This window comes from Nannobrachium achirus (genome assembly GCF_963921795.1).
Source record: "Nannobrachium achirus genome assembly, chromosome: 2".
Taxonomy (NCBI): Eukaryota; Metazoa; Chordata; class Actinopteri; order Myctophiformes; family Myctophidae; genus Nannobrachium; species Nannobrachium achirus.
In genome coordinates, this window is record NC_137811.1 from 67,487,672 (window position 1) to 67,508,382 (window position 20,711).

The 20,711-nt window shown below is 43.4% G+C and overlaps 3 protein-coding genes across 3 annotated transcripts in view; 1 reads left to right on the forward strand and 2 right to left on the reverse strand.

Annotated features, from left to right (window-relative positions):
- Window positions 1-20,711, reverse strand: part of ccdc106a (coiled-coil domain containing 106a) — a 366,031-nt gene that overhangs the window by 210,152 nt on the left and 135,168 nt on the right. The gene's annotated exons all lie outside the window — the stretch shown is intronic.
- The window catches only part of cacng8b (calcium channel, voltage-dependent, gamma subunit 8b), a gene marked incomplete at both ends in the record, with an annotated part of 55,273 nt that overhangs the window by 6,800 nt on the left and 27,762 nt on the right, over window positions 1-20,711 (forward strand). The window contains one exon of the mRNA XM_080745936.1: window positions 10,442-10,666. Coding sequence (XP_080602062.1) covers window positions 10,442-10,666 — 225 coding nt within the window. The remainder of the gene's footprint in view (window positions 1-10,441; window positions 10,667-20,711) is intronic.
- Window positions 17,688-18,440, reverse strand: LOC308301828 (phosphomannomutase 2-like; the record flags this gene model as incomplete). The annotated part of the gene is made up of 1 exon (XM_080745953.1): window positions 17,688-18,440. One exon carries the CDS (start codon window positions 18,438-18,440, stop codon window positions 17,688-17,690), a length of 753 nt encoding a protein of 250 aa, XP_080602079.1.

Genomic DNA, 20,711 nt, shown 5'->3' on the forward strand with positions numbered 1-20,711 from the left:
ACTCACAGTTTGTGCAGGTTTTGATAGTAAGTGCGACCTACGGTCGCAATTAAGTGTCACACCATATTACATTTTCTGCATTTAGGTTTACCTTGAGGCTACTATGTACACATTAGCATGCTAACAGCATGCTAGCTATAACAAAGCAACCTAGATCTACATGGAAATATGACCAAAACTTCAAATAACTTAAGCTTTTTTTAATGAAAAGGTGTCACAACAGACATCCAAAGTGGTGAGTTTGTCAAAGTTTCAACAAGATGGCATTTCATGAAAATGTTAAAATCATAACTCACCTCAGACACCTGTCTTGCAGTTGTGCTGGGAGTGCTGAATAGCCTTACAGAAGAAGGACCTCTCTAGCCAATAGGTGTCCAAATAATTGCCTGTTTAATTTGTCCAAACTAGTGTCACACCAAATGATTTTGGTTTGGGGGACAAAATGTTTTTGATCAGAAATGACTGAAAACATTATGCTTTGACTTTGAAAAGATATAGGCTCACAAATAGACATTTTTTTAGCCTAAATTCATTTTCAAATGATTTTTAGCAATTCTTTTTCTTAGTTTTATTCAAGTTCCCACTTTGAGAAACAAGGTCAGGACAGTCACACCATATGAGTTTTGCCATGTTTGGTTGAAAATTCTGAAGAAATGAGGAATTAAATGTTTTAATCTTGAGTAAGTTCACATAAAGCTTAATGTCCTGCACAATATTCAGAAGGTTTTTGACAAATATATTTTTTATTTATACATGTTTGACACCGAGGACAGCGAAAACGTTACGTCACGTCACCCACCCACATACAAACACACGCGCACACACAAGCATATACATGCACGCAATGTAACTCCAACCCTTTTAAACCTAACCCCTAATGCCTAATCCTGATCCTATCCCCAAACTGAACCGTTTCCCAAGTACAACGCCAACTCTAAAGCCAAAACTCTAGTGATCTGCAATGAGGCACTTGCATACAGTACGTGTCAGAAACCATGTATGCGTGGCTGTTATCCGAATGCTTTGTTATCTCATGCAGAATCTCATGACAAAAAAGTCTGTTCTGAGCTTATAATGAGGCGAATTCAAACCGATTTATCTCTAATGGCAAAACTGGTTGATCACATGAATGCCATGCATCCCATGTATTCGTGCAGAATAGAAGTCTTAACCCATTAAGACCTGAAAAATACCTACAAATATCTTCTAAATCCTAATGTTTTTTTCTTTATCCGTGGTGCTCAAAGTTTTTATTGTCAAGGACCCCTACAATTGTAGAAAATGTATTTGACTGCAGACCCCTCATCTCAAAATATTTTGTTCCAGGGACCCCCCAGAATAGAAGCAAAGATTTGAGTTAAAAATTTTCACTTTAAAAGACTATATATTTCATTCTATTCAAAAATAGCAGATCTACAAGCTCATGTTGCGGCACTCTGTAATCACGCCGCTCGAACCTGATCTTTCTGGGGGGCACGGAACCTCTACCATGTGGTGAAATCGGGGAAATCTCGATATATCTATGTTTCATTAGTTCGACTAAGGGTTTGGTTTTAGGGTTAGGTTTAGCCATAGTTTTACTGAGGTTAGCGTTTGGGTTAGGTTTAGGCATAGTTAACATTCACCAGGTTAACATTTACCAGGTTATAGCATTCACCAGCGTCGGCAGGTTAGCATTTCACCAGGTTAAACATTCACGCGCGTCAAACAAATGTTATGTCACAATATCGACATGCTCCCAGTGAAATCTAGCTGTGTAATACAAGCAAGCAAGCAAGCACACACGCACGCGCACGCGCACCCGCACGCACACGCACACGCACACGCACGCACGCACGCACACACACACACACACACACACACACACACACACACACACACACACACACACACACACACCCTTCCTTCTCCTCTCCGCATTGTCCTCTGCACCTTCACTCCTGCGTATAACCCGACCGCGTGTCCCCGTCTCCACTTGGCCCCTGTGACCCCCCCCCCCCCCCCCCCCCCCCAATCCCGTTCGCTGGTGCTATTTCTGTTGCTTCCTGTTTCCTTTCCGTTCGTCATGCAAACGGCGTTCAAGAAGAGTTCAACCTGACCTCCGCCACTGACACTGTTATCACGTCTAATGTTCCCCTCCTCCTCCTCCCGCCGTCCTGTCTTCCCTTTCTCTTCTTTCGTCAGAAACCTTGTATCTCCGGGAGCGTGTCGCTGTTACTACATGTCATCTCTTCGACACCCGACTCTAACCCTCACCCTAACCTTAACCTCCGTCGAGTGAGTTGCTAACCCTCCGGTCGAAATGATGGGCGTTTGCAAAAGCGAGATTTCCCCGTATCTCCAATTAAGTTTCACTTTTTATATATATATATATATTTTTTTTTTCGTGAAGTAAAGCCCTGCTTCACAGTGTTGCATTGCTGATTCAATGTTTGGGGGTACGCGATTTTCGTGTGCACGTCACTTAACTCACCCACCGCTATTTTTAAGACCCTTCTGAGGGTCCACACCGCCAGGATTTTGCCTACCTTTAACGTGGGCGCGCGCGCGAATCCATTGCGCGATGGTTCACCGATTGCATTCACAATACGATCCAGGCAGGGTAAGCAACAAAGCACTACAGCCTTCCATCGCTCAAAGCGAAACCGACGGAGCGCCACGCTGGTGTTGCACAACATTGAACCGGATGACATTTCGGCAGACAGGATACAGGCGTCGTTGTCCCGCCCCCCCATTTCCGTTCTGGAACATCCAGATCCGTTTTTTGTGAATAGGGCGGGTCCACAGAGCGCTATGGACGGCGAATCGGCGATCATACTTTTTTGTTTTATAGTTATTAAAGCTAATTGATAGCTCGTCATATTCGTCATAAGCAGAGTGGACCCATAACTATAGCTCGTCAAACTCGTCCAATGTAGTGGGTGAGTTAAAGGAGTAGTTCACTCCCAAAATGACTTTTTTTTTATTGATTAGTCTAACGATGGAGACTTGAGTTCAATAATATTTTTTTGTATTTGTCGCATTCCTAAGACAATTTTACCCCCATTGATTCTGGATGGGGACCCAAATGCATTTGGGTTAGAATCAATGCGGGTACATTTTGGGTCAAGGGTCAAGTACATTTATTTGATTCAGTGGCGGTTCTGACCTATATTGCGCCCTGGGCCAGGTAGTATAGCGCCGCCCTATGGCCGCGCAAAGCGCGGCCGGAAAAATCGGATATTCGCGGGCAAATTATGATTTTTTTTAAGTTAAAAGCGGTTCGGTTCTACACGGCGGCAGAACCATTTTGGGCTTAATATAATAGTGTTTATTAAAGCATGATCTGACTGTCTTAGTCTTCTTACCTTGGGCTGGGAGATGGTTATTTCACAGTCACGCACAGTGAGACAAGACTATAGAGTTCCTATATCCTGGCTGATAGAGCCTGAGGTCTGTGTTTTGTAGAGTAAAGTCGGGAACAAAAATGATCCTCTCCATGTGATGTTTCAGGGCAAGCAGCAGACTGACTCCCAGTGACATACAGTATATTATGTTTTGTGACAGGACGTCAGTATTTTGTGACGTCCTGTGTTATTCCTCTGAGCTGGAACTGGGCTTCAATGTGTTGAAACCACGGCCGTGGGTTATGCTGCCAAAAGTCCGGCAACTTGACGATAGCGGCGTAGATGTTGGCATTAACGTTAGCCATATCGTTAGCACCGACGTTCGGTGCGGGCGCTGCGGGAACGTTAACGCTGGCGACGTTGTCTTCGTTGTCGGACATGTCGTATTCACTCACGGGGTCACCAGTGTAGAGTTAGGGAACAGCGAGACAGTAGACGTAGGTGCAGTCGAGGTAGTTTACTTAACTCCACATAAACTTGTATCACGTACATACACGGTGTGCATCAAGCTAGCAGCACAACAACAACAACACATCACCCGGAAACGGAAGCCCCAAGACTAACTAACCCCCCCAGCCCTTAAAGGCACAGTACTCCTTGGTGAATGTCTCTCACAGTCTGTACTGTATATGTGGGTCACCACACCTTTATCTTACCACCAGGGGCTGTTGTTGTATTCGGTCTGTCGGTTTAACTAGGCAAGGAGTGTTTTTTTTTTCTTTTTCTTCTTCATACTTGTCGGCTCGGTGCCGCCCCACCAAAGTGGCGCCCTGGGCCAGTGCACTGCTGGCCCCCCCTGGCGGCCGCCTCTGATTTGATTCTCACACAAATGCATTTGGGTCCCCATCCAGGCCCATGCATTTGGGTCCCCATAAGGAATCAACAGAGGTAAATTTACAGTAATATATTTTTTTTTCGTCTTAGGAATGCGGCAAATACAAAACAAAAATATTATTGAACTCAAGTCTCCATGGTGTGATTGATCAATAGAAAAAGAAAGTCATATTGGGGGTGAACTACTCCTTTAACACCTACTATACAGGTCTATTGATATGCATACAGGCTTGTTTCCTTGTTAAAACGTGTCGTGACACTAAAGCGTTGTCGAGGTGTGAACTTGGGGGTGGTTTGGCATCAATGTTAACCGTGTGCATGAAAAGCGTGACACTGATATGGTCAGAACAGGTCGGTGACTACCCGTGTGACAAGAGCAACACAACACTGCTGCTTCATCACACAAGACTGACGCACAAAACTATTGAAAATAGCACAATCTACAAGCACACAACGCCTTGCGGTGCGAGGAATTGTGTGCTTGTAAGATCGGCTATTTTCACTATTTTAAAGGTGATACACCATGCATTTAAAAAGTATTTATGTCATATTGTTTATGTCCCAAAAACGTTTTTCAAAAGGTTTGAGGCTAAATTACCACTCCTGAATAGAGAGCCTCTCATTTTTGAATGGCTCTCAGAGCATTTCCAGCTGCAGTACCACCTTTGGCCTGAACTGCGCCAAAAATGGCAGTTTATGACGTCACAAACGGCAGCAAATCTGGACAGCCTGTTTTGAGAAACCGTGGGATGCTTTTAACCTCCACCTTCCCAAAACCAGAGAAAGACACAACGGTCTGAAATGGGACTTTGTGAGGATAGAAGGTGCTAGTGGGACCCCAAAAAAAGGTTTTAAAATAGGAAAAGTGAATGACGTATCTTAGAGTCTATGAGTTCACCTATCTACTCAACTTTGTTGCTTGGAGAGGAGATGTTAAGAAACAGAGTAGCAGGCAATCAGGAACAGACAGGCAAAGATGTTGAGATGGTCAGAGTTTCCAGTCAGGTTTATTGCATATATGAAGCCTATCAGGCATGAGCCTTCTAGAACAACCGGTCAGCCTGCCGGCCTCCCGGGAAATGCACACAGTACATACAAATTCTATGGTCTTTTAAAGCAAATGAAGGCGGACTCAAACTCAACCTGTCCAGACAGTTTGATTAGATTAGCATCTGCATGTGGCCAAAAGGCCTCTGCCCCTAAGGGCCTTTGTTGACTGAAAACACCTTATCAATAGAACACAGCAGGGGACATTCCTACACAAAGATAGTGCCCTGTGACTTTTGCCCCAGCCCCACCCAGGTGAATGCAAATCGGCCCTTTTGGTGTTGTGGGAGACAGGCAGACAGACAGACTTGATTAGTACCAAATGCAAATAACAGCAGTTCAGGGTACAAATGATCCGTACAATATAAAGTACAAAAATATGTGAGATATGGTTTCACAGGCTACCGCATATTCCTCCCTAAGATCACAGACACCTGTGATCTTCAAAATACAAAAGTGAAACCATATTCATAAGTGGAACGACATGAAAAGAAGAAAAATACAGTTCGACATGGTACATACAGATTCAAGATTTCATGTACATGTGGTGGTTACAGGTTCTTGAAATGTGGTCGGTTTACCTGGCCTAAACCAACACAAAGACCTTGGCATGGAGTGCAAATGGAAAAGCTTTATTTGGACAACCACACTATTTTAGCCTACTGAAACATTTAACCTTATCTCGTTTGTAACATCTTATGATGTGGACAGGCCATACCATCATTACTTTGCTTGAGTTAAACTGAATCAGTTAACCTAATACGGGTGTCCTTTTCAGGCTTTATTCCACTCCATTGCAAATTAATTGCACAATTATAACCAGTTACACAATCTAGAAATGGTGGTTTACAATGGTACACAAGTACATACAAACACTTGTTGATAATAGCTTATTGGCTTTCCTAAATCGAATGAATGCCAAATAATGAACTTTAACACTTATTTGACCATATTCAGACAAAAATAAAAAGAGACAAGACGTGACAATCAATACTTCAGAAAAAAAAACGTGAATTTGTACTTGGCATACTTTTGTATTAACTCGTCTAGTGCCAAAACCGAACATGTTCGGTTTATTAAAACGTATTAAGAAATACAAAAACCGAACATGTTCGGTTTTTGAAAAAAAAAAAAATTGAAAATTTTTTTTTTTGAATTTTTTTTTTGGACCCCATCAAATCTAGTGAACATGATTTCAATCGCGATTTTGCATGTTCCACCCCCATACAACCCCATCTAACATACAGGGCAGCCATGTTTGTTTACATAACATGTAAAACATAATGGCGATTATCTCAAGAATGCCTGAACGGATTTCCAATCGGATTTTTTTGTTTGAAAGCTGTGAACAAACTGCACAAATCCACTCCAATGCAATCCAGGATTGCATTGGATTTTTTAGAGCTCATTCTTCTCTGTTTTTTTCCCATGCTTGAGCTGTGCAAGGTTTAATCATGGCTAAGTTGACGAAAATAAGGCTTCTAAAATGCTTGGTAGCCAATAGCTAACTTCAAGCTAACTTCATCCTCTTCCTGTACATGCACAAAGGAAAGTGTTCAGGCAAGTCATGGCTGCAGGGCTTCTGCATATACCAGCATATCTCTATGGGATTTTCTATGGCACCTGGGCGCCCTCTAGTGGTGAACGGGTGGCACTAAAAGAGTTAACACCACCAACTGGCTTATCCCGTTTGCACTGAAATACCTTCAACATCACAGAAACCTGCCGTATTTCTAATAATTCTGTCTAAAACAGAACCTCTTTGACGTGTTTTCACTACTGACAATTTAAGAAATATTAGATCAAATCCATTTTACTTAAAAACACTGTGCTTCAAAGTTGAGAAATAACAGTGTACCACACCATACCAACGGAATTTGAGAAAAGTGACCCCTTTGTTCGGGAAGAACAAATTACGATCACTGCTGGGTCAAATAGCATAATAATGAACATAATAATGAACCGAACATACTCTGAGTAATGCCTGGTCCATTTAAACTCAGGCCATTCCCAGAATCATTCATACATAATAAAAAAGTAATAAAACAAGAAGCTATGACCCGCGTACCCACACTCTACGTTATATCCGGTGCAGTCCTGTAATACCTCTTCCAAGAAACGCAGAATTTAGGCCGCAAATAGAAAATAATCACAACATTTCCTGGCAAATATGCCTTTAAGATCTAGTATAGGGACTCCGATTAATGGTCCCCATGTTCATTTGCTTTAGCTAAAAATCACCAAGAACATAAAATACATACATACATTTAACTGATTATTATTACATGATATTGAATAAAAAATAATTGACCTCTTCGTATATGTCGCTTCTGTAGTCTTCTCACAAAAATGTCCTTGTCTCACCTACTGCCGCTTTGTGGAATGGAATGTCCCGATTGAAAAGTTCCAACACCCCCCCTCGGCCCTGCATTGAGCTTTGGTGGGTGATGTGCTGTAGGCTACAGACAGGCGGCAGGAAAGCCCATGATCCCGGGTGAACGAAAATCACCGGACCTCCCTTGGCTCTCACCTAGGCCTACTGCTGCTGCTATTGTTCCCGAAAAGTTTTTACTGTCCGACTGGATCGATCTGCTGACTTCTCCCCCCTGCGGTGAACCAGACATGGATTCACCGCACTTTTTCTTCTCCAATTCCAAATCACAGAGGTCCATCTGTGAGGCCATGTAGCGTAGCATCATCACAGCCATGCGCTGCGAGGTTCCTGGCTTGCAGATGAGTCGAGTTGAGGCAGCCGCTGCCGTCGTGGACATCTCTCACCCGCACGGCGTCCTCCGTCGCGTTGTCGTCATCACCGCTGTTGTAGTGTAGCCGCGGTCTGCGGGTTCCCACGTTGCCGTCCGTCCGTCATCCTCCCTCGACCAGAGAGGTGCTCGTTGACACTGAAGCTACAGCTCCTCAAAAAAAACTTCCTCCGTCGAACGCAACAAAGAGGAAAAATAGGAAAAAACACACAGCTCGTACACGGTCCCGAGTCCTTTGACAAAAACGACGCACAAATAAAAATCCTGCCTTCATAGTAAGCCAAAATAGAAAACTCACCACAGGAAAAATACCTGGCGTAGATTAGTACCCATATTAGAGCCCCCACTATTTTATGACGTATCTTAGAGTCTATGAGTTCACCTATCTACTCAACTTTGTTGCTTGGAGAGGAGATGTTAAGAAACAGAGTAGCAGGCAATCAGGAACAGACAGGCAAAGATGTTGAGATGGTCAGAGTTTCCAGTCAGGTTTATTGCATATATGAAGCCTATCAGGCATGAGCCTTCTAGAACAACCGGTCAGCCTGCCGGCCTCCCGGGAAATGCACACAGTACATACAAATTCTATGGTCTTTTAAAGCAAATGAAGGCGGACTCAAACTCAACCTGTCCAGACAGTTTGATTAGATTAGCATCTGCATGTGGCCAAAAGGCCTCTGCCCCTAAGGGCCTTTGTTGACTGAAAACACCTTATCAATAGAACACAGCAGGGGACATTCCTACACAAAGATAGTGCCCTGTGACTTTTGCCCCAGCCCCACCCAGGTGAATGCAAATCGGCCCTTTTGGTGTTGTGGGAGACAGGCAGACAGACAGACTTGATTAGTACCAAATGCAAATAACAGCAGTTCAGGGTACAAATGATCCGTACAATATAAAGTACAAAAATATGTGAGATATGGTTTCACAGGCTACCGCATGAATTTTCATGCGGTATGTCCAAAACCTTGTTTTGGACATACAAGGTTTTCCACCCCGACAACGATTAAACGTGTTCCTCTCTCTCTCACACTCTCAATTCAATTCAAATGGGGCTTTTATTGGCAGGAGAAAGCGTATACGGTTTACGTTGCCAAAAATGAAACGGAACAATCCAAAATATGAACTTGAGAAAGACACCGTTCGCTGTGGAGGGGGAAACTCTGAACGTACTGTACGTCTGAAACTGTAGCTTTTCAGGAAAAAAAAGGAACCGGTGTTCCAGTGCTCTGGTTCCCCAACGGTTGGCTCGGGGGTTGACTCGAGACCCATTTGTGGGTCACGAACGCATTTAAAAATCCCTTCCCGTTTTTTTTTTTTTTTTTTTTTTTTTTTTACTATCGCTTTTTAAAATAATTGTATACATTTTAAAACAAACAAACAAACAAATCTAAGAAATTCCTTGAATTAAAAAATATATATAATAAAGTAGTGAAAATAGCCTACAATCTACAATCTCGCAACGCTGCGCGAAGCGACATGTTGTGCGCCTGTAGATCAACTGACTAAAAGGACAACACCCACAAAGTCCTGCTATTTTCACAATGAGTAACTTTTTTGTACATTCATCGAACACGGGACGTCTACTTGTAAGCAAGTGGCTCTACATTGCAATATTGATACTTTTACTAAACTCTTTTACCGCCATTTATATGCTTTTATAAGGATCTAAGGATGTCTTTTAATGCCATAAAAGTAGCTTACCTTTTGCGATTTTATAAAACAATATCCATCCATTATTTCCGACAAAAAAAGCAAGTTGAACGGGCGATTCCGTCCCTCGGTTGCACCAGTCGTAGACATAGAAATGGAGAAACTAGATCCAGGCATAGAAATGGAGAAACTAGATCCAGGCATAGAAATGGAGAAACTAGATCCAGGCATAGAAATGGAGAAACTAGATCCAGGCATATAGAAATGGAGGAGAAAAGTGATCTCGCCGCCATTGTTGTTTACCGTTGTTTCCTGTTGAGATTGGCACATTTCCTGGGGCAAGCTGCCCAGATCACACATGTCACACGTGTCTTATTATTTGTTCACTCTCAAAAAGCGCCTGCAATGTAGTGCTTTTGAAACTACATTGCAGTGCGCATCATGGGGTGATCACTGCTTGCCTCCTGTGAATTGTTTTATTATCACCTGGGTGAAATGTGCCAATCTCAACAGGAAACATCGGGTATGTGCGCTCCAGATTTGAGACTAGCGTTACAGGAGCTGCTGCTACTGTACACACCCGCGCCACCCCTCATCTGCTTACAGTGCTCAGACAGGTAAAAGAACGAACGCTCGTTATGGCGCGGAGGATAAAAGAACGAGCGTTTGTTCGACGGTAAGAGAGTTAAGTACTTCTTCATCACTGCTCTCAACATCTCCTCCTCCTCCTCCCCCCCCCCCCCCCCCCCCCTCATCCAGGCATGGTGTGTGAGAAGGGCATCCAGATCCTCCTCACCACGGTGGGGGCGTTCGCCTCCTTCGGCCTGATGACGGTGGCCATCGGGACGGACTACTGGCTCTACTCGCGCGCCATGATCTGCAACAGCACGGCCAACATGTCGGCGGACGACCCGCACAACAAGGACAAGAAGGACCCCGGGGCCCTCACGCACTCCGGCCTATGGAGGATCTGCTGCCTGGAAGGTACGCTATGTCGTCACTGTCGTCGGGCTAGAAACCTTGTACCTCCCAAGTTTCACATTTTAGTAAGGGCATTTTATCAGATATTTGTCAAATCTGGGAACTAAAATTAATCGTTACCAAGAAATGTCTTCACCCATGTGTTTCTAAAGGTGTGTAATAACATGTACTAAAAGTTTTAAATTCAACTCCCGGGGGAAACCTCATACAAAGTTGTGTCCCATTAACTTTACATACAGGCCAAATGCTAAATAAAAGTAGCATGTGAGGGGTCAGACCAGGGTTTTTTCATGATTCTGAATCCATTGCAAGCATTTGTTTTGCACGAAAACATTCCTTGGGCTAAAACGGCTCCCGCAAAACTGTGAAAAGCAATGGATTCAGAATCATGAAAAAACCCTAGTTGACCCCCTCACATGCTACTTGAAGCAGATTTATTTTTTAGTTAATGTTAATGGGTTAATGGGACCCAAACTTTCATTAGCTTTTTATGTGGTTTCCCCCGGGAGTTGAATTTCAAACTTTTAGTACATGTTATTACATATAGGCCTACCTTGCAAAGAAAATCACGAACCTCCCCGAACCTCTGAATGACGTCATATTGTATTGCTAACCGCTCCTACATCTGGCTTTGAATGTTTGTCCCGTGTCTGTCCGGACTCTCATTGGTCATGTTGGTGTCTGTTTGTACGTATATGGCCAGGGTCACATTAACACATTGACCGCCATTTTAACATACCTCCGTACTCCCACCTGCCATTCGTCTCCATAGACTTCCATGTAATTCATAGTGCACGGATCATGCACACCCATGCCTAGATAATGCACCACGTGTGTTCACATTGCTCACAGCTTTCAAACAAAAAAATCCGAATGGAAATCCGTTCAGGCATTCATGAGATAACAGCCACTATGTTTAACAAAGATGGCTGCCAAAATGGCTGCCATGCTTGAAAGATGGGGTTGCTATGGGGGTTAAACATGCAATTTCGCGATTGCTATCATGCCTACTCCATTTTTGGGGGTCAAAAAAAAAATTTGAAAAAAAGTTTTTTGAATTTTTTTTTTTTTTTTTAATTCTCGGGACTATCGGGCCTGGCGGGGAAAGACATTGGAATAATCTCGGGACTATCGGGCCTGGCAGGGAATGAGTTAATGAAATGAACCCACAAATAGCACCCTTCACTTCACACTGGATGTGATTTTTCTCCAAACACTTTTAAGATTTTTCTAAGATGGCAGCTGCACAAGCTCAGCTTATATATCTGCTATTTTTGATTAGCCAATGCTAAAATGTTAAATGACACAGATGTTTCCTGGTGTTATATAGGTTAGGGCATTAACGACTTGTGATTTTTGCAAATCGACTTGACTCAGGGGGTCCCCAGATGATTAACTTAGTGTGCAACATTGTTTTCTCACTCAAATGTAAACAAACCAACATAAAGTTTAAGTATATAGAGGGTATCTTCAAATTTCTAAAATGCCAATTTAAGGACTTTTTAATACCTCTAAAATGACAAATTAAACATTGTCCAAATTGTCAAATATATAGAAATTGTGAAAATAGACGATCTACATGCTCACAACGCCTCGCATCGCGAGGCGTTGTGAGCATGTAGATCTGCTATTTTCACAATAGAACCATGTTATACCAAATGTAATGTAGCACTGTAATATTGGTTCATTCCGTCCTTGACAATAAGCAATCCTACTGTTTTGAATGCTGTACAGATGCACACATGGAGCAAAAATAATGATAGAAAAAAATACAAAGGATTTGCATCAGTTATGCATTAGTCCAGTGGTTCTCAAACTGTCGGTCGGGACCCCCCAGGGGGATCCCCCAAAGATGACTCACTCAATGAAGCAACAGTGTTCTCTGCAAACAAACCAACAGTACAGTATTAACCGTTTTGGACATAATGTGGTGTCCACCCAACAGAGACGATATACAATAGAATATTTCGTAAAAGTAAATTTCCTTGAAACTTTCACATGTTCTATCTAGATACATACATTGCACATTCAGTGATTTGTTATGGCATACAGCTCATGAATATCAAAAGTCCATATTTCAAAATATTACAATATTGCAGAAGACCACTCAAAACAAGGATTTATAATAGAGTAGGCTAAATGACAACCTTCTGAAGTCAGAGTAGCTTGGAGTCCAGTGGGAAGTTTACGCAGTCAGTTATGATTTGGGGTGCTAGGGCAGTGTTTCTCAAATGGGGGTACGTGTGCCCCTAGGGGTATGCAGAGGTACTACAGGGGGTACTTGAGAGAAAATGTAAAATGGAAACTGTTATGTTTAATGATAAAACATTGACAAATATGTGAACGTGCTGCTCTGTAAGGTTTAAACCAAATTATGAATTTTGACTAGCACAACTGTTACTGAATAGAAAACAGGCTCTTACTTTTATTTTCAACATAATGACTTAAAACTAGACTTTTGATGTCAGTTTGTTCTCATCAAAATGTTGTTGTCGATGAAATGGGGGTACTTGGATTCAGCAATCAGGAAAAGGGATACTGAAACCCAAAAAGTTTGAGAAACACTGTGCTAGGGCATCTGTGATGTTTTTTTACACAATATTCAATGTTTTTAGATTGTTCTGTAAATACTGCACTGTAGGCTATCTATGCAGGACACATTTCAATGTACATTTTTTTATAGCGCTAAACCACAGCAAGTTGTCTCAAGATACTTTGCATAATAGATCAGAGAGACCGGAGGTTTACTTTCCACCCTGTTTGGCGACAGCAGCAAGGGAAACAACTCCCCGTGCATCACGGTGCATGCTTCCAGCTAGGCCTGTAATGCGTGTAGTTTTGCTAGTGTTATCTGAACATCTGGTTTTGTTGTTGTTATTGTTGTTGTGGTTATATTTGTTGTTGTCGTTGTGGGATTATAACAGGCCAGCACAGTGAGTGGCAGTCGAGACATGCTGACAGAGTTTGCTGGCAACAGTAGAATTTGTGTTCCCAGCGGCAGACCACAGACAAACAACGCCGACGTTGCTTTCCAGACTCTTCTGTCCTGAAGAGATCAGCTACATGTTCTTAATGCCTTCTATAGCCACTCTGGAAGACATAAACAGTACACTGAAACCTTGTATATCTAAACCAGGCAAGGAAGCTCCGCTGGATACAAAGCAAATGAGGGGACCGTACCTATATTCCCCAGGTTCTATGTTCCCCACTTATCACCTAAACCTAACCTTAACCCTAACCCTAACCTCAGTAAAACTAACGCTGGTGAATGCTCACCTGGTGAAATGCTAACCTGCCGACACTGGTGAATGTTAACCTTGTGAATGTTAACCTGTGGGGAACATAGAACCTGGGGAACATAGGGAGGACCCCCAAATGAGTGCTATTCAGCCCTGCAGTTCTCATTAATGGCCTAGAAGGTGTCGCTATTTCCCCCCCTAATGGCTGCAGAACAATGACCACCTCATTGATTACAATGGGGATTTGGCCAGACATTCACTAATCGAACAAACACATTGTTATGAACTTTAAGGGTTTTTAATGAAATAAAGAATAAACAACAAGAAGCAGTGCTCTTTCGAGCACAGGTCTCCACCAGGCCAGGTATGTTATTGTGGCCTCCTTTAATTAATGTGGGGAGGGGGCTTGGGTTCCGGGGAGAGCCGATGACCCTGGAGTCTTTGGGGTAGGGGCTTGTGTCGCGTCGCGTCGTCGTCAGCACGGCAGACGTGGACTGAACCCCCCAAAAGAGAGACGAAGGGCCACTGCTAGACTAGGGCATTGTGGGCTGCTGCTGCTCTGAGGTTGTGGAGGTTAGTGCGTAGGCTACGTAGCTTTGGTATGCTTAGGATGACCATCTGCCTAGCAGACGGTGCGGTCCTGGAGGCCTCGGCCAGAACGAATGGCCTGAGAAGAAACCTGAGGTGGTAGATAGATAGATACCTTTGTTATCCCAAGGGGGAAAATCAGTCGCCCAGAGGCAGCACAGCAGTTTTAAGGTTTACAAAGTTACAGAGAAGTAAGAAAAAAAGAGCAAGGCATAACAAAAAGAAGAATATACACTGTACATAAAGTGTCAAAAACAGTCAACGCTCATAAATGTCACGTCACAGGCACGGTGGTGCAGTGGTTAGCGCTTCGCCTCACAGCTAGAAGGTCCTGGGTTCGATTCCCGCCGGGGGACGCTGTGGGCACTGGCGGCGTGTTCCTCCCTCCGCATTATCAGCACCCACACCCTAGGTGGGGTTGGCGATAGGGCCTTTCTGTGTGGAGTTTGCATGTTCTCCCTGTGTTTCCTAGGGTTGATACCCTCACAAAAACATGCAGTAATCCTGGTCTCAATAATGCCTCCCCCAGGCCAGCCGGGGCGCTTGATGGAGGGGAAAGGAACTGGTTGGAATAACGTGTTCCTTCCACGCGCTACGTCCAAACCAGGGAAATCTCCACTGTCTGGTGAAAAGAAGCAACTTGGACTCCTCATGCATAGAAGGAAGCATGAGGTCAGTCCGTTGTCTCCCCAGGCGCGGCAGAGGGAGAGCAGAGCCCAGGATTACAATAGGCAATTGGCACTGGGTGAAAAAATGGGTTACAAAATTGTGGGATAAAAATTATACGAAAAAAAAGAATATCACGTCACAACACAAATCATACTTAAAGCACAACTTATCAATGCAGTGCCAAACATAAGTGTTCAAACAATCAATGCTAGTCAGTGCTACACAAGTATCTCACTCAAGTATGGTGAGAAGTTGGCGGAGTTGGAGATGGAACCGTGCTGCGTTAGGCTACTACCGTTCCGTTTTCATTAGTGAACAACGGGTCTGATGGTTGGGCGTGAAGGTGATTGTCGGACGTGGATGTGGTTGACCAGGGGTTCGTATATGGGCAGACTGGAGAGGTGAGGCGGAACAGGTAGATGGGGGTTAGGTGGCACTGGGATGATTTGCTGTTTGATTGTGAAGACTAGGATTCCATATAGTTTCATCGTTTGACAGCACGATTGTAAGTGTATGTTGGATTTGTGTTAATGTGTTTTTTTTTGTTTTTTTTTTGGGGGGGGGGGGTTTATGTCTTTATTTGATAGGAAAATGGAACAGGAAATGGGGAGAGAAACGGGGAGTGACACGCGGAAAAGGTCGTCTGGACTGGGAATCGAACCGGCGACACCACCAGGCTACACAAAGCCCATGTATACCACATGGGCTTTGTGTAGCCTGGTGGCGTCCGGAGACTCCGGAGTCCGGACCAGTAGGTCAGCCAGTAGGCGCCACTGTTAATGTGTGTTTTCAGATATTTAACTGCTTGAAATGTCAATACTTAACTCATCCAGTGCCTATCCCGAACTAGTTCGGCTTTATTTCAGTCCAATACAACTTTTTTTTTATTAATTGACTTACCCTGAGCTGCTTGTAGAGTCGTGGGTGGTCCTGGCTCGCTAGCCGCTAGCCAGTTAGCCATTTTACATGGTCCGACGATATATTCCATTAAAAATGGTTTAAAATACATTTTTGAGACCCCCAATGTTCACCAAATGTTCAGCGCCGCTTCCAGAACGTAATCCAGTGTGCCTATCCCGGACATGTTCGGCTTTTTTAATTAAATGAATAAAATGATCCGAGGCCTTCTGAAGCCTCGGCCTAAATTTTCAAGCTAGTGTCCCCAATCCGGGCAGCCCCATGCCGGCCGTTAGCCGATAACGCCGCCGCGAATCGTCGCCGAATCCAATGAAACACAGCATCTTTGAAGGGCCATATCTCTGGATTGTGTTCTTAGGTTGGTGTCGCGAGGTTTATTTACGGCGAAATCGCCGAAAAATGATCTTTAAAATGACAAGATGGGGATAGCCATTCTGTTAGCATTATCCTCCGGGAGATGTCCATGACGTGCATGAACGTGCATACGTGAGGTCTTGGAAGGTAAGGTCCTGGAAGCTATAGCGCTCGCCTATGGGAGATGCGCTGGCATTCTATGGCCCCTAGAGGGCGCTGGCGCTCAACGAGTTAATAATAATCCTTTTTTCTCCTCTACACCAAAGCTCTTTGCCAAAAAAAGCAGATCTACTAGCTCACAAGGCCTCGTGCTGCGAGGCGTTGTGAGCTTGTAGATCTGCTATTTGGCTAAAGTGGCTAAATATGGACGCTAGGGTTCAAGTGGTTAATATAAAAAAGGAGATAAAAATGGTTTCTATCACACAAAGATTTGGAGGATCCCTTGTAGTAACTCTGAGGACCCCCTCTTGAAGACCCCTGGACGGGGTCCTCCCTATGTTCCTCAGGTTCTATGTTCCCCGCAGGTTAACATTCACCAGGTTAGCATTCGCCAGCGTCGGCAGGTTAGCATTTCACCAGGTTAGCATTCACCGGCCAAAAGCATTCGTTTCCGATTGCTTTTCTGGACCGGAAGTTCCAAAATGGTGGACTTGAATTTGCAGAAAAAGTGGCTTCATAAAACGGGTCTGTAGAAACCAACTATCCTGCAATCCTACCATTCTCCAGCAAGTGTACTCCAGTGTACTCCAGACTACCCGTATGAGACTGAACCTCTTGAATTTGCTTGTTTGTCTGATGGTAGAGTGCCTCCATTTCTGCGTTTTGATTCAGACGTTGGCTGTGGCCTGCACTGTGAAGGAGATAACACCTATCGCTGCACCTAATCCGGTCATCTCTGATGTTGAATTGGCAAGTCACATCAAGAGAGAATGAATCATTTTCTCCAAGTAATTCGCAGAGAAAGCCGGGTAAAGGCGGTTTAAAGAAAAGACGTTGCCAAATGACATTATGTATTTGCCCATTCACTAAGTAGTGACGACAATTTGCTGTCATTGCATGATGTCATTACATAGATACTGACTGGCGATCTGTTTATTATTAGTTTGTATAAAAAAATCACATATTTTTCATGTTTTTAATGCACACAAAAATCCATCAACACAAATGTACTAACAATGACGTAATTCCACACAATTAAATCTATATCACTCCATTCTGAAAAGAGCAGTTCTTGATGGAATTCATCCTTCTTTCTCTCATGAGAAGAACAGCTGTTGACAGAGTTTCCGCGTGTCTTCAGGGCAGGAGACTTCGTGGCCGATGGTACGCGGGTCAGAGTAGATCTCGTAGTCGTTTCCACCAGGTTTGGTCTGGTTTCCAAAGAAGTGAATGGTGGTGAAGTTGTCCTTTTCCACGATCCCCAGGCAATATCTCTTATCCCAACCTTCTGGAAACACATCGAAACTAATCTGACCTCCGATTGAGAAAGAGAGTCCCTTTCCTTTGAACTCTTCCCTCAGGACGGACACAAATTTCTCTCTGACTCGTTCTGTCTTGTCGAACTCAGAAAACTCTCTTCTCTCCTCTTGCGTACAGCTTCGCCCGACGGGTGAAATGTTCAGCATGCCTTTACGGAACTCAATGAACGTTCCCCTTTTCTTGGGGAGTTTAATCGTGGCCAGGTAATTCAGACAGAAATTTGTGAAATCCTGAAGAAACTCTTCTCCCATATGGGCCTCGATGGACTGTGCCGAGAGTGGTTCTCCATTCTTCAATGCCACCAGACCATTCTCTGCAAATACATAGTCCATACTCTGGATCACATCGTCTCCGAGCTGCTCTTTGATCTTATCCAGGTCCGACCCCCCAACCACCCCGACACGAACCCGACTCGCCAACCCCTTCAGGAGCTCTGCCATTTCTGCGGTCACACGCTGCCTTGCTGCGGTGAGCGTCTCGTCTACATCAAACAGACAGAGTACACTACTGTCCAACATGGCTTCACGCATCGTTTATCCTTCTTTCTTTCGTTTCAATGTTCTTTTTATAACGTGGCACTGAATAGGTCAGCTGTCTTGAACAGTGTTTGTATGCATGTATGTATCCAGAATTCCGCCCAAATATGGAGTTTTTGCCCAAATACAGAGAGGGCTGATCAATATAGCATGACTCCAGACTGGTCTCCAAGAAAGAACTGATGTCATATTGGTGGTGTCAGCCTTGACCAAATATGGATTTCTATAAGGCTTCCAAGTATTCTGATAGGGAATATCAGGCTTCGTAGCCCAGACAGACACACCGTACAACACGTCCTTCAAAAATTTGCACATTTTGCAACTTTCTATCAATAGATATAATTTGTACAGGGAAGCCACACCTGTTATATTTCTTTCACCCGCAAAATAAAAATTGTTACCACAACTCTCCGTCACTTAGATACGGGCTGGTAAAAAAAAGAAAAAAGAAAACGTTTCTCGGCGATCGTCAAGGATCACGGGAGATGAGCATCACCCGCAGGTCCCAATGACTGCACGCTATCTGTTATCTAATATATAAATGCGATATCCCGACTTTAATCGGGAAAAGTATTCCGCGGCTGGGTTTGAAATCCTGACTTTAATCGGGAAAAGCACTCAAAATAGGCCTAATCAAACAACGATTTTGGACATACAAGGTCTCCACCCGACAGCGACGCTACATACGCTGCCTAGGGCATTCACGAATAGTGATTTTTAGTATTCAAATTATTCGACCTCAAAGTATTCGAATAGTCGAATATTCGACAGGACTGGACAAACTGTCAAATATTAAGTAAGGAAGAGGCGAACATTGTGAAAATAGCCGATCTAGATCTGCTATTTTCACAATATTTATCTGTGGAACCGAGCCAAGCTTTATAAACCATGAAGAAATATATATATATATATATATATATATATATATACATATATACATATATATATACATATATATATATATATATACATATATTTATATATATATATATATATTTTTTTTTTTAAAGAGAAAACGATACAAAAATTAAAATAAGCGAATATTCGACTTCGGTGAACAGTGTCGAATAGTGACTTTGATATTCGAATATTCTAATATTTGGCGAAAGCCCTAACGCTGCCTGGAAGGTATGTATGGTGGGAGCAGCAAAACGTCTGCACGCATGGCAGAGCTCTCTGTGAGGAGTGCTAGTGCAAAGTGGAATATGACCTTTCTTCATTAGCTGTGGGGATTCTCTTTGCTGTGGGAGGTCCGCGGGGTCCGTCTCACAGGGAATTAGAAGTGATGACCCTCGCCCACACGCCTTCTTTTTTTCATCACATTTTCTCCCACGTTCTACAGCAGTGGTTCTCAACTAATGGACCGGCGGACCACTAGAGGTCCTTGAGGTGGTTCCAGGTGGTCTCCGGCTAAATGGAGAGGCTGGAATTAAAATCTCAAGAATTAATGTTAAACATAATGCATTACTTAGTCTACACAATCAGAGAACAAAGAATGTTTTTTTGATCAACGCTTGCCTGTTATCTCTCCGTTGGTACTGTATACCAACATCAACACAGCATGGAATTGTGGACAACATCGTATCCAACGATAACAAAATATTCTAGGTTTTGGGTCTGAGAGTACCAGCTCTTATGCCTTAACTTAAAGGCCTGTCCATAGCTGTCTCCGACTTTCGAAACTTTCGTCGGAAAGGTCCGGTTCAACTACAATTAGAGTTCAGAAAGCTGCACGTGAGAAAGTCGACGACAAGACAAAATATTTGGTGGTCGGAGACAGTATGGACAGGCCTGTAAGTTAAGGCATAAGAGCTGGTACATAAGACAATCAAAATACAACCCTCATCAAATGGTGGTCCGTGGCTCAAATGCCAAATAAATAATGGCCCTTGAAAACCACTGCTCTACAGTTTTATATGGTTGCCTGTAATGTAGACGTTTGGGGGAAAAAAGACCTTGAGGTTCGAGCTAGTCCATTAATTCTTTGGAATCTTGCAGATGGGAACATAACTTTTTAATTGTCCTGCATAATATGGATATACAGTATACATGCCTGGCATTGTAATGAGAGGCTTTTTAGTGTTACATTGAAGAGTGCTTGCCTTATTTGGTTAAAAGGCACAGCTAACTTTGCCCTGTAGTTTACGTTACACTACGATATATGTACATTTTTTGACAAAATGTGTTTGTTTTGTTGGCCCCCAAAACATCCCCGTCTCTCATTTAATGGTCAAAATCTATTGAAAACAATGCGATGCGTTGTGA